The sequence below is a fragment of the Peromyscus californicus genome, unplaced genomic scaffold (assembly GCF_007827085.1).
Source record: "Peromyscus californicus insignis strain IS unplaced genomic scaffold, ASM782708v3 Scaffold_16__1_contigs__length_79575227, whole genome shotgun sequence".
NCBI classification, from domain to species: domain Eukaryota; kingdom Metazoa; phylum Chordata; class Mammalia; order Rodentia; family Cricetidae; genus Peromyscus; species Peromyscus californicus.
The window spans coordinates 35,464,428-35,484,294 of NW_026294458.1; the positions used below are offsets into that span (position 1 = coordinate 35,464,428).

At 40.3% G+C, this 19,867-nt stretch overlaps 1 protein-coding gene across 4 annotated transcripts in view; it reads left to right on the top strand.

Annotated features, from left to right (window-relative positions):
• Nucleotides 1–19,867, top strand: part of Cblb (Cbl proto-oncogene B) — a 188,027-nt gene that overhangs the window by 68,154 nt on the left and 100,006 nt on the right. For all 4 annotated transcript variants that reach the window (XM_052740864.1, XM_052740866.1, XM_052740865.1 and 1 more), the window contains exon 4: nt 16,590–16,736. In XM_052740864.1, the coding sequence (XP_052596824.1) occupies nt 16,590–16,736 (147 nt within the window). The remainder of the gene's footprint in view (nt 1–16,589; nt 16,737–19,867) is intronic.

Sequence of the window (19,867 nt, forward strand, 5' to 3'; positions counted from 1 at the left end):
AACACGACACCCTCTAAAAATGATAATTGTTTTACTAACATTACTAGAAGTTTAACAGAGAATATTCAAAATTAACTGAAAGCATTAAAGTCAGTAAATTCAAATAGTTTGACAACTTACACTTTAATCTCTCCAAATGTGTGTGTTTGTGTTAAATGTCCAGTGAATTAGATGGGAGCTTTGTCACCATCCTCATTCCCAGTTTATCTCCCCCACCCCCATCATGACCTTTTCTAACTTCTACCAGGTCAGTTTCCAAGTTGAAAAGTTATGAGCTGCTATTTCATAGGGAAATAGTAACCGGTTGTGATCAGGGCATACTTAATAACTTGGCATTTTTCTTTCATCTTTCTCAGTGCTTGTGGCATGTGCCTAACTGGAGTCCATGGCTGTAATTCCAGGCCTTTGGAAATACTGCAGGGCAGAACTCTGCCTGACACTCAGAATCCCCCTGAGTTTGCTTGCGTGGGATTAGAGAATAGAGCACACACTAGTGAGTCTTCTGTGAGGTGAAACCTAGCCCCAGCAGAGAGATATATTCTTTCCCCCAAGACCTTTACCCTTGTTCTTGCAGTATGAAAACATTAGGTAGCGACAGATAGAAAACAGGTTCCATGTGAAGGCATTTATTGGTGAAATAAATGGGACTCTTGTGTCACTTGCCCTTGTTGTTGAGGAGTTGAAGGTCCTATCAATGAAAGCGTCTGGACCCAATGGCTTTGTACTGAAAGCCATGCTTCTCTACGAGGCAGATCGGCAGTCTTGGTTAATTTTATCCTTGATTTATTGCTCTAAGCTGGCTCTGCCAACAGTCTTCCTGCTCTGCCAACAGAGTCTTCTGCGTTTCACTTTCTCTCTCTTAGCTGCAAGGGTGGACTGGCACCTCCCTTAGGATTGCGTAGCAGCCAGTTTCGAGCTCCGTTACTCTCTTGCCTCCTTTGACTGTGGAGCTGTGGGTCCCTCACCCCACTATAGGCTGCACTATAGTCCTTCTCTCTGATCTGTGCATCTCAGGACAAAGAAAGGTAGCAGAGCTTGCTTGACACCTTCCAAGAACATTTACTTGAAGGGGTAAACAGAGATCCCCTCTCTGATTTCTCTTTAATTACTAAGTTAGAAGGAGATATATAGCAGTGGGAAAGGTCAAGTCTGGTGAAGAAAGTAGTTGTGCATTTACAGGTGATGATTTTCATGAATGGCTGGCACATGTAACCATTTTTCCTTTCTTGTGGATGTTAAGGTTAGGTTCAGCCATACTGGGTGGATTACTTGCACTTAGGCATCTGGGAGGTTAATGGAGAATGAGGAAGATTATTGAGAATTAGCTCCTTTCTCAAGAGCTGTAGGTGAGCCACAGGAACCCCAGACCAGGAATGTATGTGCTCTACCAGTAGGAAGGAAGCAGGGAGTACCCAGTTCTTTCTCTGTCATCCCACAGTGTGTTATTTCATCAGAAGGCTCTGATTTACCAACCAGCAGAGACTTATGGTACTCTGCTGGGGTGTGGTGATTTGGGGGTCATCCATCTGATGCTGGTATTTACAAAAGTAAAAAGTACAGACTGTCCCAGGACAAGGCCTTCAAGTACTATGGTGAGTCTCTCGGGTGATTGAGCAAGAGGGATGACAAATGCAAATCCCGTAAGCCTTGCCCTTGAAGTCCAAGTCAAAAGAAACCAACACACTGTAGAACAACAATGTCTCCTCCCACTGGTGATGTGAGCAGGCTCCTGGCACACTGGCAGTGGCACCAAGGGACTGATAACTATGGAGTGCAGGACAACCAAATGAAGTTGCTCACAGATCTTTAAATGGAGACTTAGACCCAAGGCTACTTTATATACTGTCTTACAAGAAGGATGATAGAAAAGGAAAGATTTCACTTTTCTGAACTTGTCGGGCTTCCTGTTTAACCAGTGATTTTCAGGTGTCTGACTTGAACCACCTCATCTTCTTAAATGCATGCTCTGGTCTAGCAGTTTTGAGGTGGAGCCTCAGATTCTGGATGTTTAAAGTTCTGAACTACTGTTGATACTGCTGGCCTGAGAACCCAATGTTGAGTAGCATTGTTAGACGTTCAAGTGATATCCATACTGTCAGTGTTTAGTTTCCCTTCTTTCTACTTCTGTGTTAAAGGCTGTCTAAGTGAAGAAATATTTTGTTCTCCATGGTAACAATTTGTTGTGTTATTGGAAGAACAGTGATGACATAGACATTGATGAGCACCAATTAGATTCAACAATCACACTGTGAGTCCATCTTGTTAGAAACCAAGTGCTCGGTTACACACTGGTGTTTGCAGGCCATGCAGTCTAATACTTCCATGCAAGAAACTGAACAGTTGTCTAGAACACAATGTTTCGTGCTGTTTTGACCAGGAACCATATCTAGGATCCACAAAACTTTTAATGGAAAACTACCATCAGTCCATTTGTAAAGAACAAACAAACTACAGGGCATCCCACAGAATCAGGTTGGGTGTGTTCTTGAGAGCTTGGAAGACTTTCCCTGGCTGGGATTAGCCAAGGGAATGTTAGATGATGGCATGGTATGTGATTGGCTGTCCATGTGTGTTTGGATTAGGTTATGTTCAGCTGAGAATTCTATTTTCAGTCATGAAGAAAAGGATTTCTTCACCACACTAGATATTTGTCTGGTGACTCATATCTGGAAGTGAGAGAATGACTGTGGTATCTGAAATGGAGACACATCTTTTCAGAAGTGTATCTGCGGTGTTATCTCAGGCTGTTTCAGATGGTAACACTCCAGGCGACGAGGGTCTTCCAAGGCAGAACAACTGCTCTGAAGACCTACCTACTGCTGTGTACCTCTCCATGTGTTACTGTTTTCATCTGCTTGCTTTTTAGTTTGTTAAATATAGAGTATGTTCTGGCAGGCACATAGAGGTTTTTTTTCTCCTCAAAATCCATTTATAATCTACAAATGGAGAAAGCTTCCTCAGCCAAGTTTGTAGGTGTGCATAAAGATCCACAGGTACCTAGTCACTAAGATATCACTGTGAAACGTTGGATGGGAAGTGGTTTTATTCAAGTTCCTTCTCAACCACATGTGCTTTGCTGCTCAGATCGTGGTAACATCTGTGGATAATGTTCCCACTGACACTCAACCGTCAAGATGGACAGGCCTGAGTGGGGAGGTGGTTTCATTTCTGTGCTGTGGTCTTGCTGCCGAATCAGCCTTGTTCCGGCATGCCCGTCACTTCTGCCTACAGCCTGTGATATTGTCACCCTCATCCACGCCTGCATGCTTTCTTCTCTAAACTGGCAGCTTTCCTTTGTCATGTTCTTCCTACGTTCTGCCCCTCTTAGCCCTCTCCAAGAGGGCTTCGGAGTGGAACAGTCGCTCCTTGACCTCCTGTAGTCCAGAAGCACCCGAAGAGCAGCTCACTGAATCAAAGTTGTGTGTTTCACTGTAGACCAGTCAGTAGGGAATCCACTAGCTTTCACCCCCTGTGGCCGTGGTGTAGAATAGTGGCAGATTACAGCAAGTTCTCAATGAATATTCATTGAGTGAATAAATGTATCTAAGATCAGTGGCATTCCGTGTACATTGATCACAATTTCTATGCATATTACACCATTCTGAAAGAACAGAACTGACATTTTTTGTAAGGTAAGTTTTTAGACTGGGAAGCAGAAGCCTGTGTTGGGGGTAAGAGATGGAGGAAATGAGAAGATTAATTATGGCTATGTTACCCTTGATCTTTGTGAATTATTTGTAGCCTCACCCTTCTTTTTTATTATTGAATTCCATAAGAAATAGTTAAGTACAACATACCTACCCAAGAAATACACTTTTATTTTTTATAAATTGGTATGCAGTCATCTTATCTTTCTAAGGTTTGACTGAAATATTAAAATTAATCTGTTTTTCAAAGACAGTGATTTTTCTTGTTTCTTTTAAATTTTAAATGACTGGTATCTCCAGGGGAGAAGTAGTGATTGATTTTGTTGCTCTGGGTATGAATTAAATCCAGCAAGTCTGGAGTCATAGCAAGGCATCTATTGAGTTGTTGTCTCCCAAAGGTTACCTCCATGGGTGGACAGGAGCAGCAGTCTGATTAGCAGCATTGTTCAATGTCTCTTTGAAACTGTTGCTGTGTAATTTGAGCATAGTGGAGATCCAAAAGGGGTATGGTTTGTAAAGTGTGTCTTGAGTATTGGTAAGCTAAGGGTTATTAATAGCGCTTGACTTTTAGACTGAGACCCCTGTTAGACTTAGTGGATACACCTAGACAAGCGAACATCTAGGCTGATTTTTTATCTAGACATATGTCAAATATGGTTATGTTAATTTGTCTTCAGGAGACACAGATTTAAATGGCAGCTCAATTAAAGGAGTGCTGTAAAGTCTATAAACATTTCATGTCTCTGCTTACCTTTTAGGGGATGTCAGGAGGTTCTCTGCCTTTGCTTGAGCACTTGAGACTTTTACAAATAAGTCCACTGTTTTGCCAGTGGAAGTCAGTGGATTGGCTTAGCGATATTCTCATGGGTGCTTAGGTAAATATGTTTTGGAAGTGAATTCTCTGATCCATTCTGGTTCAAATCTGGATAGACGGCTTTCCATTCATGCTACTACTCCAATTTTCCTTTACAAACCTCTTTTGGCTGGTTGTTTTTAGTATCAGAAAATAAAGAAATGTAACATTTCTAATTTCCAATGAAATCATATATATATATATATATATATATATATATATATATATATGTATTTAGTAAGATTAACTGTTTGAGATACTGTACTTGACACCTTGTCCGTGGGATGTTAATTCTTTTGTGTTGAGAGCAGTCCTGTCTTTTCAACTGCTGCTATTGCCTGATGGCACAGTTGTTGCTTGAGTTTTCCTGCCTGGCCCAGTCAGGACAAATCTCTCTCACCCGCCAGTCCCAAGCCGCTCAAACCCGATCAAGTAAACATAGAGACTTATATTGGTTTCAAACTGTATGGCCGTGGCAGGCTTCTTGCTAACTGTTCTTACAGCTTAAATTAATCTATTTCTATTAATCTATACCTTGCCACATGGCTTGTGCCTTACCGGTACTTTACATCTTCCTTATCCTGATGGCGGCTGGCAGTTTCTCTCTCTCACCACACAGTAGTCCCTCTTTGTTTTTGGAGTCTCTCCCTGTGATGTCAGTTACTCATAGCCAACTGCAGTCTAAAAATATTAAATGCAACATTCCTAAAAGAAATAAACACATTTTCAATTTCCTTTCTGTATAGCATGGTAAACATCTTACATTGTACTACTCCATCCAGCTCAGAACATACATCATGTTCACATGCAAGGTATAAGTGCTGCCTGCCCTGTAGTTATTTATGATTGCTTCAATTGTCAGATCAACCATTATGCATTATAGTCTTTGGCACTGTTATTTTACTTTAATAGTGGCCTTGAAGTCCAAGTGTAGCAATAATTAGCAATTCAAATATGGAAAGAGACAATGTAAAGGGCTTTCCTTAAGTGAAAAGGTAAAAGTTACTGACATAAGAAAAAACAGTACATATAAAGGCCCATACTATTTGTAGCTTTAGGTATCCTAGGAGAACCTTGGGGCTGTACCCCTTTGCAAATTAGGTAGGACTTCTGTAGCCCTTGTAAATTGGTAGCACTGGTCACCATAAGTGGGTCATGAGTAATCTGAAATTCACAACCCCGAATGCTGTCAAATCTGAAGAATTACGAGTGCTGACATCATGGCCTCCATGGAAAATTCCCCACTATGTTAATTATTTAGAATGACATGTAAGCTTATCTGTAAATTATATGCAATGTAGACCCAGGCCTTATTACCAAGGTGCCTCACTATATACATGCTAATTTTTCACACACACACCCTTCCCTCTCCAAGTACAGATCTGAAACACTTCTGTTCATAAGCATCATGAGCAAGAGATGCTGTAGTACCAAAGAATGTCCAATTCTTATTGTGTGTATCAGCTTCCTAAACCAGTCATACTACACTGTCTACAAACCACTCCAACCTCAGTGGTGTGATTTAACCTCAGTTACATGCTGATTACTCTGTAGATCTCTTCATGTCATGCTGGTTGGGGTACTATTTCAACTGGAAGATCCACTGGTGAGCCATGTATAACATGGTTGCTAGGGGCTGGGGAAGGCATTTCTCCATGTTTGCTTTGGCATCCTCAAAGTAGAGCCGCTGCATCCAGAAGCACTTGCAAAGAGACAGGCAGAACTTTGGGTCTCTTAAGATCCACTCTCACCGTGTCATGTCTAACATTGTAGGGTACCATTATATCACTTCCTGTTGACAAAACAGGCCATAATCTGTTCCAGACAGAAAGGGAGGGAATTGGTTTGCATCTCATATTGAAACAAAGGACAAGATAATCTTTGGTCATCTCTAACCTCCACTGATCTTCTGAGTTAAGTCCTACAATGTTTATGTAAAAGATGAGGAAACTGAGCTTTGTGGAGGACAGGATAGTGCCCTGGAATATACAGTTGCTAAGTGGTTTAAGCTAAACACTAGGTGTGGCTTTGATGCCCGACATAGAGCTTTTAACCACTGATGTGCTGAGTCTTTTGTAGAGGCAAATTACCTGGAACTTTGTTTACATACCACAGCAAATACCTGAGGGTAGTTTAAATGACTTGAGGAATTAGCCCATTTGCAGTTAGACTGGGGATGTAATATATTGGGATCACATTGGTGAGTAGCTATCATGTGCTTAGTGTGCTTAGTCAAAAGAGCATCCATATTTGGATATTTCTGAATTGCTATAAAAAGGGAGTGGAGAAATTCTGATACTGCCCTGTCCTCACTATGTATATTAGTATATTTCCTTACCAAGAACAAATAGAGCCTTTGAAAGTGTATGTTCCCAGTAGGCATACTCTGTTCTGCTACAGTCTACAGTTTTCATATGGTTTCACTATTTTAGGGTTTACTGTTCATTAACATGAAACACAGAAATTTTAAATTGGCCTCTTTTTCCTGTCGTATTGTGGTTTTCATTATTTTGAGAGCAGACATTATTCATGAATTTTTTTTTGCTGCAAAAGGAAAAAAAGAAAAGAAATGTCAGAAATGGCGATGGTCTTAGAGAACAAGGTAAAAATGAAGGCCTGGGGATGAGCTAATAACAGTTTTTTGTGCTTACTATAATTACAGTTTTCTATGTTCGATTCCTGGCATCCTGGTTTGAGGACTTTTGTCTTTAATACAGGTGTTTTCGGGAGAGTCTGTAAGTTGAAAATATGGTACAGCGTCATACTTTCACTTTAGCAGCGGTTTGTAAAGTGCACCCACGCATTTGCCTGTGATAGAGGGGCTCTACAGTGCATTGTTGTCTAGTCGCCCCTGTTCACCACAGTAAACTGTTACCCGTCCCAATGTGTGTCCTGGAGCCTTTGAATATGTCTTCCAAGCACCTCATCTCACAGATGTTTTGGGTGGGAGATGTTTCACAAAGGACTCATATCTAGAATACACAGCTCCCAGCACTGCGCTGTGTATACCATTTACTCTGTGTATACCCCATTATAGACTGCCATTTCTTTTTTTTTTTGGTTTTTCGAGACAGGGTTTCTCTGTGTAGCTTTGCGCCTGTCCTGGAACTCACTTGGTAGCCCAGGCTGGCCTCGAACTCACAGAGATCCGCCTGGGTCTGCCTCCCGAGTGCTGGGATTAAAGGCGTGCGCCACCACCGCCCGTCCTAGACTGCCATTTCTTTAACTGACCATGTTGCTTGAGATATAGATTCCACATACTCAAGGATTGGTCATACCATTCAGTGCCCCCCATGTTTAAGAAAGTGTGTCTGTTGTCCAGAGGAGCTTCATGCCTAAGGACTGATGGGTTATGGCAGCTGTTTTCCTGAGACATCTTTTTTACCCTTTTACTTTTCCCCTGGAAGAAGAGTAACTGAACAGCATATCCTCACAGCATTTCTCTGTGATAACACCTCTTGAACTGTTACCATATTATACATTTTGTAAATGGAAGAACTGTGATCAGTGGTTTCATGTAGCTATATCCTTTTTGTTAATGTATGTCACAGTGGAGTATAATGTACTAATTTGCCAAACTTTGTAAAAGTCAAGCACTTTTTCCAAAGTTGCAAAGAGTATTTTGAGTTGAACTTTTTAGAGCCTGTTATAAAACCAGGAGATAAAGTTATCAAAGAGATTTAAGGACCCATTCTTTCTTGAGCAGTTTTTAGCTATGGGCTCTAGTGTTTATCCATTATATTTTGTGCTTTTTATTTTAAGAGTATGACTGTAAGAACCCTTCTTTGGAGGAAAGGATTTAGAAAAAATATACCTGTGGGGTTTGTGAAAACTTTAGAGGGGAGAGGTGAACGCAGCCCTTTGTAGGAGTTTGTCAACCAGTGTCCCCAGAGTATGGTGAGTGTCACACCAAAGCCTTTTGATAGGAAAACCAACGTAGGTGTTGCCAGTGGGGCTCTTCAGATGATGGAACATGCGCTGGTCTGGGAATCTGTTCATTCTTCTACAAGCACATTTCACCCTTGTCTGAAAAAAAATAGAAAAGGGTTTCAATAATGATTTTGTTCCTTGCAAAAAATTAAAGAATATAAAGAAGTAGGTAAACATCTCAGGTGAATCTGCTCCTCAGAGATCACCACTGCCAATATTGTCTTCTGTCCTTTGTGTTCACTGTTTATACATTATCTCTAATGTGATGCTGTGGGTGGATCTTGAGGTCTGTTGATATGGTTGTACTGGGCACACTAATATTTATTTGGCTTTCATTATCTCACTTTCCTTTCATCCCATTGTCCCCCAGTTTTAGGATGTGACATGCATACCAGATTGTGCCTACTATGAATAGGCCTGGGAATGAATGGTGTGGTGAATTCGTACCATTTTGATTGTCATTATAGGGCAGCCGTGGTTTAGTACTTGGGAGATGGTGTGAAGCTCATGATACCTTTCCATGGTTCAGTGTTGCGGTGTCAGCACAGAGATGAGCTGGGTCTTTCCACTTCTGTGTGTCGTTTGTCTTTGTTCCTATGCTCCTTTCCAGGGGAGCAGTGTGGAAATGTGGCAGCAGGATCTCTAAGGAAATTTTGCAGATTCACAAATGGGAAGAAGGTTGTGAGGAACAGTTAGTATGATGGGGAACTTTGGATGCTTCCTCAGGAAGCAGGGCAGATGTGTTCCAGTCGTTTCTGTCACTGCAGACTGTGTGGCAGAGAGGCAACACTGATTTCCATTGGCTTGCTGACATCTGTCCTTTCATTTATGAAGAAAGGAAACATAATGAGAAAGCGTGAAAAGAAAAGATCTCTGAAGTCACAGAGCTTAATTTTGTGGGTTTTTTTTTCTGATTTAAATTCTAGATTCAAGACCTATATTATTCTGTTATTAAGGTACTTTTTGATAATTTTGAAAATCATTTTTACCAAGATTTGGAAGCATATTGCCTTAGTGTGCAGTGTTTCTAAAATGAATTGCTGTGTGTCTGTCTTTCTCTGTGTGTATGTGGGTGTGTTTGAGTGTGTGTGTGTGTGTGTGTGTGTGTGTGTGTGTGTGTAGAGTAAACATAGGTTTAGGCAGTGGTAGCACACGCCTTTAATCCTAGCATTCCAGAGGCAGAAATCCATGTGTTCAAGGATACAGCCAAGCATGGTGACACATGCTTTTAATCCCAGAAAGCGAGCCTTTAATCCCAGGGAGTGGTGGTAGAAAGCAGAAAAGTATATAAGGCGGGAGGACCAGAAACTAGAAGCATTTGGCTGGTTAAGCTTTCAGGCTTTGGAGCAGCACAGTTCAGCTGAGATTCATTCTGGATGAGGACTCAGAGGCTTCCAGTCTGAGAAAACAGGACCAGCTGAGGAATTGGCAAGGTGAGATAGCTGTGGCTTGTTCTGTCTCTCTGATCTACCAGCATTGACCCCAATAACTGGCCTCAGGTTTGATTTTATTAATAAGAACTGTTAAGATTCCTGCTATAATAATGCCTGTTCTGATCATTTCTGTCCATAGTCGCAACTTTCCACTTAGTTTATAGACCTTTCACTGTACTTTATCATTTATCTTAAGGGAATGAAAGATGTGTGTTCCCCTTGCTTTTCCTGCAATAATTAATAGTCTGGTCTACATTTTAAAGATTTATTACAAAAGGATTCTGTCACAGACGAGGTTTCACCAAAAGAGGACCAATACTAAGGAAAAGAAGGGTTATTTATGTTATTGAGGTAGGTTTTTTTTTAAGCCTTTAAACCAGATAAAAGTAGGAGCGATTGCTTTAGTAGATTTTTCGTGGAAAATTTTCAGATAAAACCATTTGTAAAAATCAGCAAAGATAAGTTGTTAATCCCGCTTTGGCAATGATGTAAAATTAAAATGGCTAGCATGAAAGAAACTTTTAGGAGCTTTATGGAATTTGTAAGGTATAGTTTATTATAGTCCTTCTCTTTGTGGGCAGTGAATACCTAATCCCGGAACTTTTCAAAGCCTCCGAAAACAACCCTGTTGAATCTCAGAGCCCTCACACCCAACCTAATCCACCTTCCTCCTGGACCTGCTCATTGCAGGCGGCCTTCTCTTCAGAACTGTCACCCTGGGAATCTGAAATTCCTATGTCGGGTGATTGCTCTCACAGGGCTTCTGGGTCTAGCTCTCTTTATTTTTACTGTAGTTTTTTTAATCTTTGGAGGTCTCTGCTCTCTTTTAAGTGTAGCGATCTATTCTCTGTGTCCTCAGTCCATAGGCCAAACCTGGCATGTGTTAGATATTCACAAAGATCTGTAGAGGAAATGATTGAATGAATGTATATGTCAGCCACTTGCCAATTGTTCCTGAGTGTGGATTGAGTACTATGATCTTCCTAAAGTATGCGCTATAGAGTCCATGGCTATCAGTTGCATAGATGATATTTATAGTAAAAGTGGAAGAAAAGCTGCTTCAGACATTATAATTGATTATTGATTGTACCTTCTCATATTTATGCCTGCTTGATCCTTTGCTCCATACATCACTTAATCCAAAAAAAAAAGTAACAAAACAAATAAAAAACCTCGATGGAGCAATCCATTATGTAACATTCCAGAATGAGAAAACTGATTCCAAAGGCTTAGTAACTTAAGACTTTAGCAGCAGAGTAAGATGTGAACCTGGTTATAATAGACTGCAGAGCCAAACTCTCAAATGTAGCGTATATGAATGATTAAACCATATGCATTCGGATATCTTTTGGAAACTCCTCTAAGGATATTAGTTTTGAGCATAGCAACATACTTTCACTTTTGAGTGTTTTAAAGTAAGATGGTCATAAAGTGTCCATTTGTAGCTGCTTGTTATTGCTCCATCTGTTTTCCTCATGAGCAGAATCCTTACTTTGATAGCCTTTGCCTTAATGGAAACTCGTGTATGTTGCAGGTGGAAGAGGATGCTGTATAGGGATCAAAGGATGCCCAGCGTACATCTCTGGTTCGCTCTAGGGATTAGAGTTTGGCTTTTGTTTTAGCAGTCTTCTGGGTTACTTAGTGATTAATTTCTTCTTAATGTTTCAAATCAGTTTTCACATTTAACTTGTTAATATTTTAATTAGCATGCAAAACAATGAAATTTATTGTGGCATTTTCCTACTCCCCATTACACTTTGTTTTTATTCCCCCTCTCTGTGTCCTCTTCCCCTCTTGCTGGTTCTCTTCTGCTTCCCACATTAACCATCAGATCAGTTTCCAGGAAGCTGTTGATGTAGGCAGGTTAAAGAGGGTCCGAAAGCCTTTGTTCCCGTCTAAGTTGTTTCTGGGCACACTCCTCACTTGTTTTGTGGCTTGAAGTAAACACTAATTCTTGAGTAGTGGGCTCTTCTGCTTTTTTTCTTCCAATGTTGTGACTAGAACCAAGCTTCACATCTACCCTGGTAGTGGACTTAAAAAAGAAGAATCTTTGTCGATCCCCTTAGAGGTCTTGACAGCTTTTAGTATTTGGACAGAGGGAGTGAGTGATAATCAGTTTGATTTAAGACTGGCAGGCATCTTCTTAATAATAGACTGTTCTCGGGAGGGAGAAGTGAAAGGCAGCGCTGACATCAGCCAAGTCTCCCTGCTCCCTTAGGAATGAGGGTACCCAAGGTCAACAAGAGTGTGGAGCACCTCTAAGCCTGTCTTGGAGGCACTCTGTTGCAAATGCAGTAGAAATTGCTCCTTAACTGGACCTGAGTTTCCTTTTAACTGCCTCTGTTTACATGCTTTAAGTGCTGCTTTGGGTTTATGGTAGCTTTGTTTCACCTTGTCAAGACTTAGAAACATATGCTCCAGCTTTTAAATGTGAGGACTGAATTATTAATAGTTTTTGATAAAGTGTGAACCTCCATTTCTTCTCCCCAAAGCAGCATATTCTTATGAAGTTTAGAGTCACTAATTAAATGTCTTTTAAAGTTTTTGACTAATTCAGGGCTTTTATTTCCTCCTTGATTTATGACAGCTATTTCTCCGATAGAACAAACCAGCAATGTGCAATCTCACTAGATTATATGCTTTGTGCATCTCTCATGTTTAGTGGGTGCCGCCAATGAAAAATTGATGTTATTAATCCATTTTCCACATTAATTCATCAAGTCATAATGGCCATGATTAAGGTGTACCATCACCCCTGATATGTGATACGGTAATGTTCTCTTTGTGTCTTTTTGTGCCGAAGTTCACTAATAGTAGCCTTATGGGTCTCGATATCAAACTATATTTATTCTTTGTCCTCTATGATGTTGGCTTGAGCCATCTAAACTACTTGGTCTCACTCATAAACAGTGAAATGCCATCAGTTGAAGTCATTTATTCATTCTGATTCAGCTGTATGTTTTTATCACACATTCCACATCCTTGCTTGAGGTCCAGAGAGTTTGATTCTCACCGTTGAAAGAGGATGCAGTCTTAGAGACTGAACCTAGGACAGAGAGGTGTCCTGCAGCTTAGGTGGTGGCCTTGACATTAGGGATGCATTGCGCAGTTTTCAAACAGCGGTAAAGCTGCCTTTACTTTTCTTCTCCTGTTTTCTTGTTTAAGTTCCCTCTCCTTCCCTCCTTTTCAGTCTCCTGCAATGTGGACATCTTCAGCAGTTCTGTTCAGTACTTATATCTACTTTCTGATTGGCTGGTATTTCAAAATACCTTTACTCTGAAACAATCTTTTATAAACAAAGCTCCCCACTAAACAAATGAAAAATGGCTCAAGTTGTGATGGTTAATGGAGGGTAAATAGTATTGAGAACTTTTTCTTGTAAATGAAAGAATTCATAATACAAAATTCCTTGTAAATGAAGTTACAATTATATTTGTAACATTGTTAAAGTCTTTGTGAACAGATTTTTTTTTTAAGTTGTGGTGAGACAGGAGAGTTTTAGTTGACTAGTAATTAGTAATCAAGAAACCTTCTGTTCGTTAGTCATCATTTCTGATCTTATGGTAGCAAGTCAGGTCACTTTAGGAAAAGCTGTCTCACTATGGAATTGAATGATTGTATGATAGGAGCAAATATCTCAGCCTCAGAGAACATGCTCAGTGATGCTTTCTTCCCCTGTATTTAGATGCTTAGAAATAAGTGTAATTTTATATGTTATTTAAAGGTAGGGTGTTGTTAAAAGCTGGGTGTCTATAATACAGAGTATGGTGGGGAATTACATAAAGCCTATACTGCATAGAAAAATACAGGAATGTCATAGCCTGATTATTATGACAACAAATTTAAATGGTAATAGATAGAAGATTTAATTAAACTTTTTGAATTATAACCTTCACAAATCAGTGTTTTTGGCAGTGAGTTCCCAGAATGGTCATTTACATATTTGTGGGGTGTGTGTGTGTGTGTGTGTGTGTGTGTGTGTATGTGTATAAATGTAATAAAATTCTAGATTCTGGACTATATGAAAATTAAGATAACATGACACTAATGACTCCAAATACTTTTAACAACATGAGTTGGAGTTTCTTTAAAAAAATACAGGCAGGTCACTGGGTAACGGTGGCACACGCCTTTAATCCCAACACTTGGGAGGCAGAGCCAGATGGATCTCTGTGAGTTCGAGGCCAGCCTGGTCTACAGAGCGAGATCCAGGACAGGCACCAAAACTACACAGACAAACCCTGTCTTGAAAAACAAACAAACAAAAACAAAACAAAAAAGCTCCAAAAAACAAAAGACAGGTAAATACATTTTTTTCATTATCTCAGGTCATGTAAAACAAGTCTGATGAAATTTAGTGACCATTTGCAGGTTTTGAAAAGAATGGAACTATACACATAAAGGAATAAGGAGTGGTTATTTATGTATGTACTAGTGATTGTTAGCGCCTCTGGATTATAAATCATAAAATGTTGATGTTTCTGTTTGAAAGTTGAGTGTCTTAAGTAACCAATGAACACGTTAATTCACTCGGCCCTCTTTCATCTCATGTGGCTCAAATATCCAAGACTAGTCATCACTGACTTTATGCTCCAGACTTATACCTAGCAAGGAGGAATTGGAAACATTTGGATATGATTAAAGAACAAAGACACAAGGGGATGGAGGCAAGCATTTTAGAAAATAAGGAACAGTTGGTTTATCTTAATTATAACCATATTCATCTTTCTTTTTTCTTTCTTATGTGTCAATTGGAAGTTTGGTGGAAAACTAACCCTCTCACCTAATAATAGGACCTAATTCATTGCAGGTTTTCTAAAGTGACTTTATGTTTTCTCTAAGCATAGATCTTGAAGGTCTTTTACAGCTGAGGTTGAGCACACTTTGTTGCTCTTATTGAGCAGAACAGTTTGCTTTTCATCTCCTAGAATGCATGTCTTAACACCCGCTGTCATTTTAATCTGGATGGATGGGCAGGCATAAGGCAGCCAGGTCAATCTTAAAGATTCAGCTGAGTCCCAGATTCGCGCTTGAATCAGGTTGTGTTGAGCACCAGTGCGGATGTATTTCAGAAAATGAAGAGTTGTGGACAGGGATAGTGAATCTGCAGATTGCTAACTTCTGACTCCTTAGAAATGAAATTTCATAGATGACGTATGTTGTGAGACTATTTGACACTTTGCTTGAAGATAAAGGTATTATAACAGCACAATTTACACTCTATTGTTTCCTCTTTGTTTTTACTCTCTCATTTATTGAGTATCTGCACTTTTTTCTCTGTTCATCTCATGTATCTTTAAAAGTGTTTTAGGAAGCAAAGTACTCCTATTACACTATCTCTTCGAAGCATGTTGTTTGTTGTTGTTTGGTGTGTGTTTGTTTTCCTGTTGTCAGTAAGTACAGACACCTTCAGTAGAAAAAATGGGCAGAGAGAGAAGCATGGTTTTTAGTGACAAAGATATTGCTGAAATGCAAGGTTTTACATATTGCAAGTTGAGTGGTTCTCTATATTTCATGTGTTTTTTCTTGAGGCAGTTGCCCTACCCCAACCTCCAACACACATATGAACACAAAATGGTTTAAGCCTCAAAAATAGAAGTTTTACGTTTGTGTGTGTGGTGGGGGGGTTGGTTGGTTGCATTCTGGCTGGTGATTATGAATTAAAAACAATGTAAAGTCCATTTAAAGCTTAGTTTCAAATAAGTTTTCTTAGCATTTTGTGTTTCAGTTGCTTCTCCGCTATCCAGCAGTGGCAGTCCAGGGCCGTTCAATGGAATTTATGTCATAGACTTAAGAAATAAGAGCGAATGTAGGGATAGTGCTATTTTGCCCTATGGAACACATTTGAAATGACATTGGAATCCCCCAAAGCATGGGAGTTAGGATGGAGAATCCCTGCATTTACTCTCTGTCTTCCCATCCTTTCTCCTCCTGTTATCACTGTGTCCTTTTGAGACATGTCATTCAACCCACGTTGGCTCCCTTCCCATAGAGTCGTTGTCATGAGGGAAACATGCTAGAATGGCCCAGGAAAGTCTGGAAATGTTTGTTTCCAATCCTTCCAAAGGACAGCTCATTTGTAGGTGCAAGAGGCCAGTGAACTCAGAAACTTTGGCTCATTGATTTGGCTCTCTCTTCATGTCAAGCACAAATAAATGTCCTCTCCTCCTGTCACTTCTTCTTTCCCTCTCCTGTGCTCCAGTGACCCAGAGTGATATCCATACTCTGAAAACCTTTGCCCCTGCTGCTTTCAGTGCCCTCTCCTCTCCTCCCTAGCCTCCTCTCTACCTCGGGACATTTTGTATGCGGTGCAATTACATATCTCCTTGGTCTCCCCTCTAATGCCAAATTTCCCCTGACATTTCCAGGTGGAAATAGCACCCTGTCATTTGTGTTTAGCACTTATATTTGATTATGCTTTCCATGAGTTTATTTTTCTCTTTAAACTGTGAGTGTAATGAGTGAAATTACGTAATTTTTCTTGCTCATGTTTCCGTTAAATAAGTACATGGATAAAGGATGAAATAAAACCTGTTAGAAATGTAAGTGTGCAGAGAACATTGTTTTAGATGGGTTCTCAGGTTGAGATCAACCTATTTTTAGGTGCATGCATGACTGTCTACTAAGATTCAGCTTGATATATACAGAATTTACTTGGTTTAATATAGATTCCCAATAAAGGTTGCATGCATGTATTTACCTCTCTTTATTTTTTCCCTTGTACAGACGGAATCTCACAAAATTGTCCCTTATCTTCAGTCACATGCTGGCAGAAATTAAAGCAATCTTTCCCAATGGCCAGTTCCAGGGAGATAACTTCCGGATCACAAAAGCAGATGCTGCTGAATTCTGGAGGAAGTTTTTTGGAGACAAGTAAGTAGAAATTACATTTGTAGTATGGGTCTATCTTTCTAGAATGACCTAGTTTTCTATGTTGTCATTTTTTTGTCTTGAGTATATATAGATAGTATTTAGTATTTTTGATAAGGTTTGATTTTTTTTTCCCTTTAATGCTGAGGATTTGATCCAGGAACTTGTACATGCTACTGAAGTGTTTTACCACTGAGCTATGTCCCCCAAACCTTGATAGATGTTTAGAATGGTAATTGTTCCTGTTGTAGTCAATAAATGTGTTTAAATGGAACATATAATGTTTGTTGTTAGAGTGAATGTCAGATTAGACAGAATTATGTATTCTGAAAGAACTTACTGAGTCAGTTAGCTCTGAGAAGCAGAGATATATAAAACAATTCATGTGTATAATTTCTTATCATTTAATACTCATCTAGCATATATATAAAAGGTACAGGGGAATATTTACTTTAAAAAGCATAAAAGGGAGTGTGGAGTTAGCACAGGGGCAAGTGTTTGCCTTGTTGGCAGGAAATCACAGTCTGAATTCCCAGTATCCACATAACTGTTGATGGGCATGTCAGTCCATCTGTAACACCAGCATGCTGAACATGGAGCTAGGATTCCTGAAGCAAGCAGGCAGGCTAGACTAACTGAGTTGTTGAGCCTGGGGTAATGTGAGAGACCCTGCCTCACATATAAGGTAGAGAGTGACTTAGAAAGACATACAGTGTTGACCTCAGGCTTCTTCGTGTATGAATACACACACATGCATCAGTAGATACAAACATGCACACACATGTGGACACACACACACACACACACACACACACACACACACCCCATATACATGCAAAAAAAAGAGGGACTTCTGTTGTGGAATATTAATTTAAGATGTGTTACATTTTGTGCTGTAGAATATTTGTTTAATGATGCAAAGTTGTATTGCATTCTTTTATATTGCATTTATTTAACTCTGTGAAGCTGTGTTGCTTTGCCTGCCTAAAACTCCTGATTGGTCTAATAGAGAGCTGAACGTCCAATAGCTAGGCAGGAGAGAGAAAAAGGCAGGGCTGGCAGACAGAATAAATAGGAGGAGGAATCTAGGGAAAAGGGGGGAAGAGCTATAAAAGAAGAAGGAGAGGAAGACTCCAGTGGTCAACCACACAGCCACACAGCCAGCCACGGAGTAAGAAGAAAGAAAGATATATAGAATAAAGAAAGGTAAAAAGCCCAGAGGCAAAACATAGTTAAAGAGAAACGAGATAATTTAAGTTAGAAAGCTGGCTAGAAACAAGCCAAGCTAACGCTGGGCATTCATAAGTAAGAATAAATCTCTGTATATTTATTTGGGAGCTAGGTGGTGGGCTCTCAAAGAGGAAAAAAAACAAAACAAAATAAAAACAACTGTAGACTTCTTCCTAGAGGAGGTGTATGTTAAACTTAGAAAAGATTTTTGAGAATGAGGTGCAGGAAACTCCCTGTTTCACCCAGCTCCCCTTTCTGTGCATTGGACACAAAAGCCCATTATGTTTAAACAGAAGCCATGTTACAAGTGTCATCACAGAGCTGCCAAGTGAAGACCAGGGGGTGATGTTTTCATAAACACATCTTACTCAGATACAAATGACCATGAGCAGGGTAATGTTCGGGATCGAATGTATGAATTCATCATAATTTATATAAATTTATATAAAATTTTAAAAACTTTGTGGAGCATCCCTCAGAAGTGAACAACAGGGCAAATGGCTTCTTTGGTGACTTCATAAGATTTCCTTTAAAAAGAGCGTTTTCAGATGCTCTTGATGTCAGAAACATACTGCCCAATAGAAAGGAAGACTGATGGCTGGCTTCTACACTGATGAGTTTTTAAAAACTGGGTAGATGTATCTGTCTGTTACATAAATTGTGAAGTTAGACATGTAAAGTGTGGGCTATGCTTTGAGCTACTCCGTGCTCTCAGACGGGTGATTGTAGCATTGGTTAAATCTTTGTCTTTTCCTTTATCATGAAATGTTTAGGGAGCTTCTACCATGACTAGAATATACTTACATAGAGCAGTAATTTTAGCAGTCATACAACATTTTGGTTCCAAAAAATACATTTTGTTTGCTGTTTGAGAAGGGTCTTACCATGTAGTTTAGACTCGCCTGAAACTTCAGGTCCTCCTTAGGCTGCCTTCCATAGGCCAGGATCATAGATGTGTGCCACCTCCCTGGTTTGGCTTCAAATAAATATTAAATCCCATTTTCACTTCCTATATTAAAATGGACTTTTGAAATGAAAGGAGAAAGTACCATTTTATTCCAGTAGTATGAACATTTCTATATCCATTTTCCAGTGAGGGATTAGTAGTTTCATCCTCACCTACTAATGTGAGCTACCGAAGCGGAGAGTATACTCATGGATTATGTATGAGTGCTGCAAAGCAGAGAGGCACATTCCGGAAGAATGCCAGCATTTGCAGCTCCTGTATTAACACTGAGAACCCAGGGCACACATGGTGACTTTCAAAATAATGTTTCTCTCACAGCTTCTGGAAATGTATAGAACAGGTTGTTCACTGAAATTCATTTTGAAAGCTGAAAATTCTGCTTTGTTATAAATGCTTTCTTAGGAGGCTCCCAAGAAATGACAGCCCTGCCCATAGTTTAAGAGTCATGTTTACTTTGCTGACACCACACAGTACAGTGAATTATGAATTTCAGACGCCTTGGGTCTCGCTGCGTAGCCACAGACATCAAGAGGCTGCTATGGTGTAAAACTGTTCTGTCAGGAGATCACTTAAGCTACAGGCCGAGTGCCTCCTTCCCCAGCCCTCCCACTGCCCTCCCACTGCCCTGAGTCTAAGGGTTCTGTCCCTGCTCCCCAGTACTCCCTCTGTCCTCTGTGTCTAACAGTGCTGTCCCTGCTCCCCAGTCCTCCCTCTGTCCTCTGAGTCTAACAGTGCTGTCCCTGCTCCCCAGTCCTCCCAGTGCCCTCTGAGTCTAACAGTGCTGTCCCCGCTCCCCAGTCCTCCCTCCGCCCTCTGAGTCTAACAGTGCTGTCCCTGCTCCCCAGTCCTCCCAGTGCCCTCTGAGTCTAACAGTGCTGTCCCTGCTCCCCAGTCCTCCCTCCGCCCTCTGAGTCTAACAGTGCTGTCCCTGCTCCCC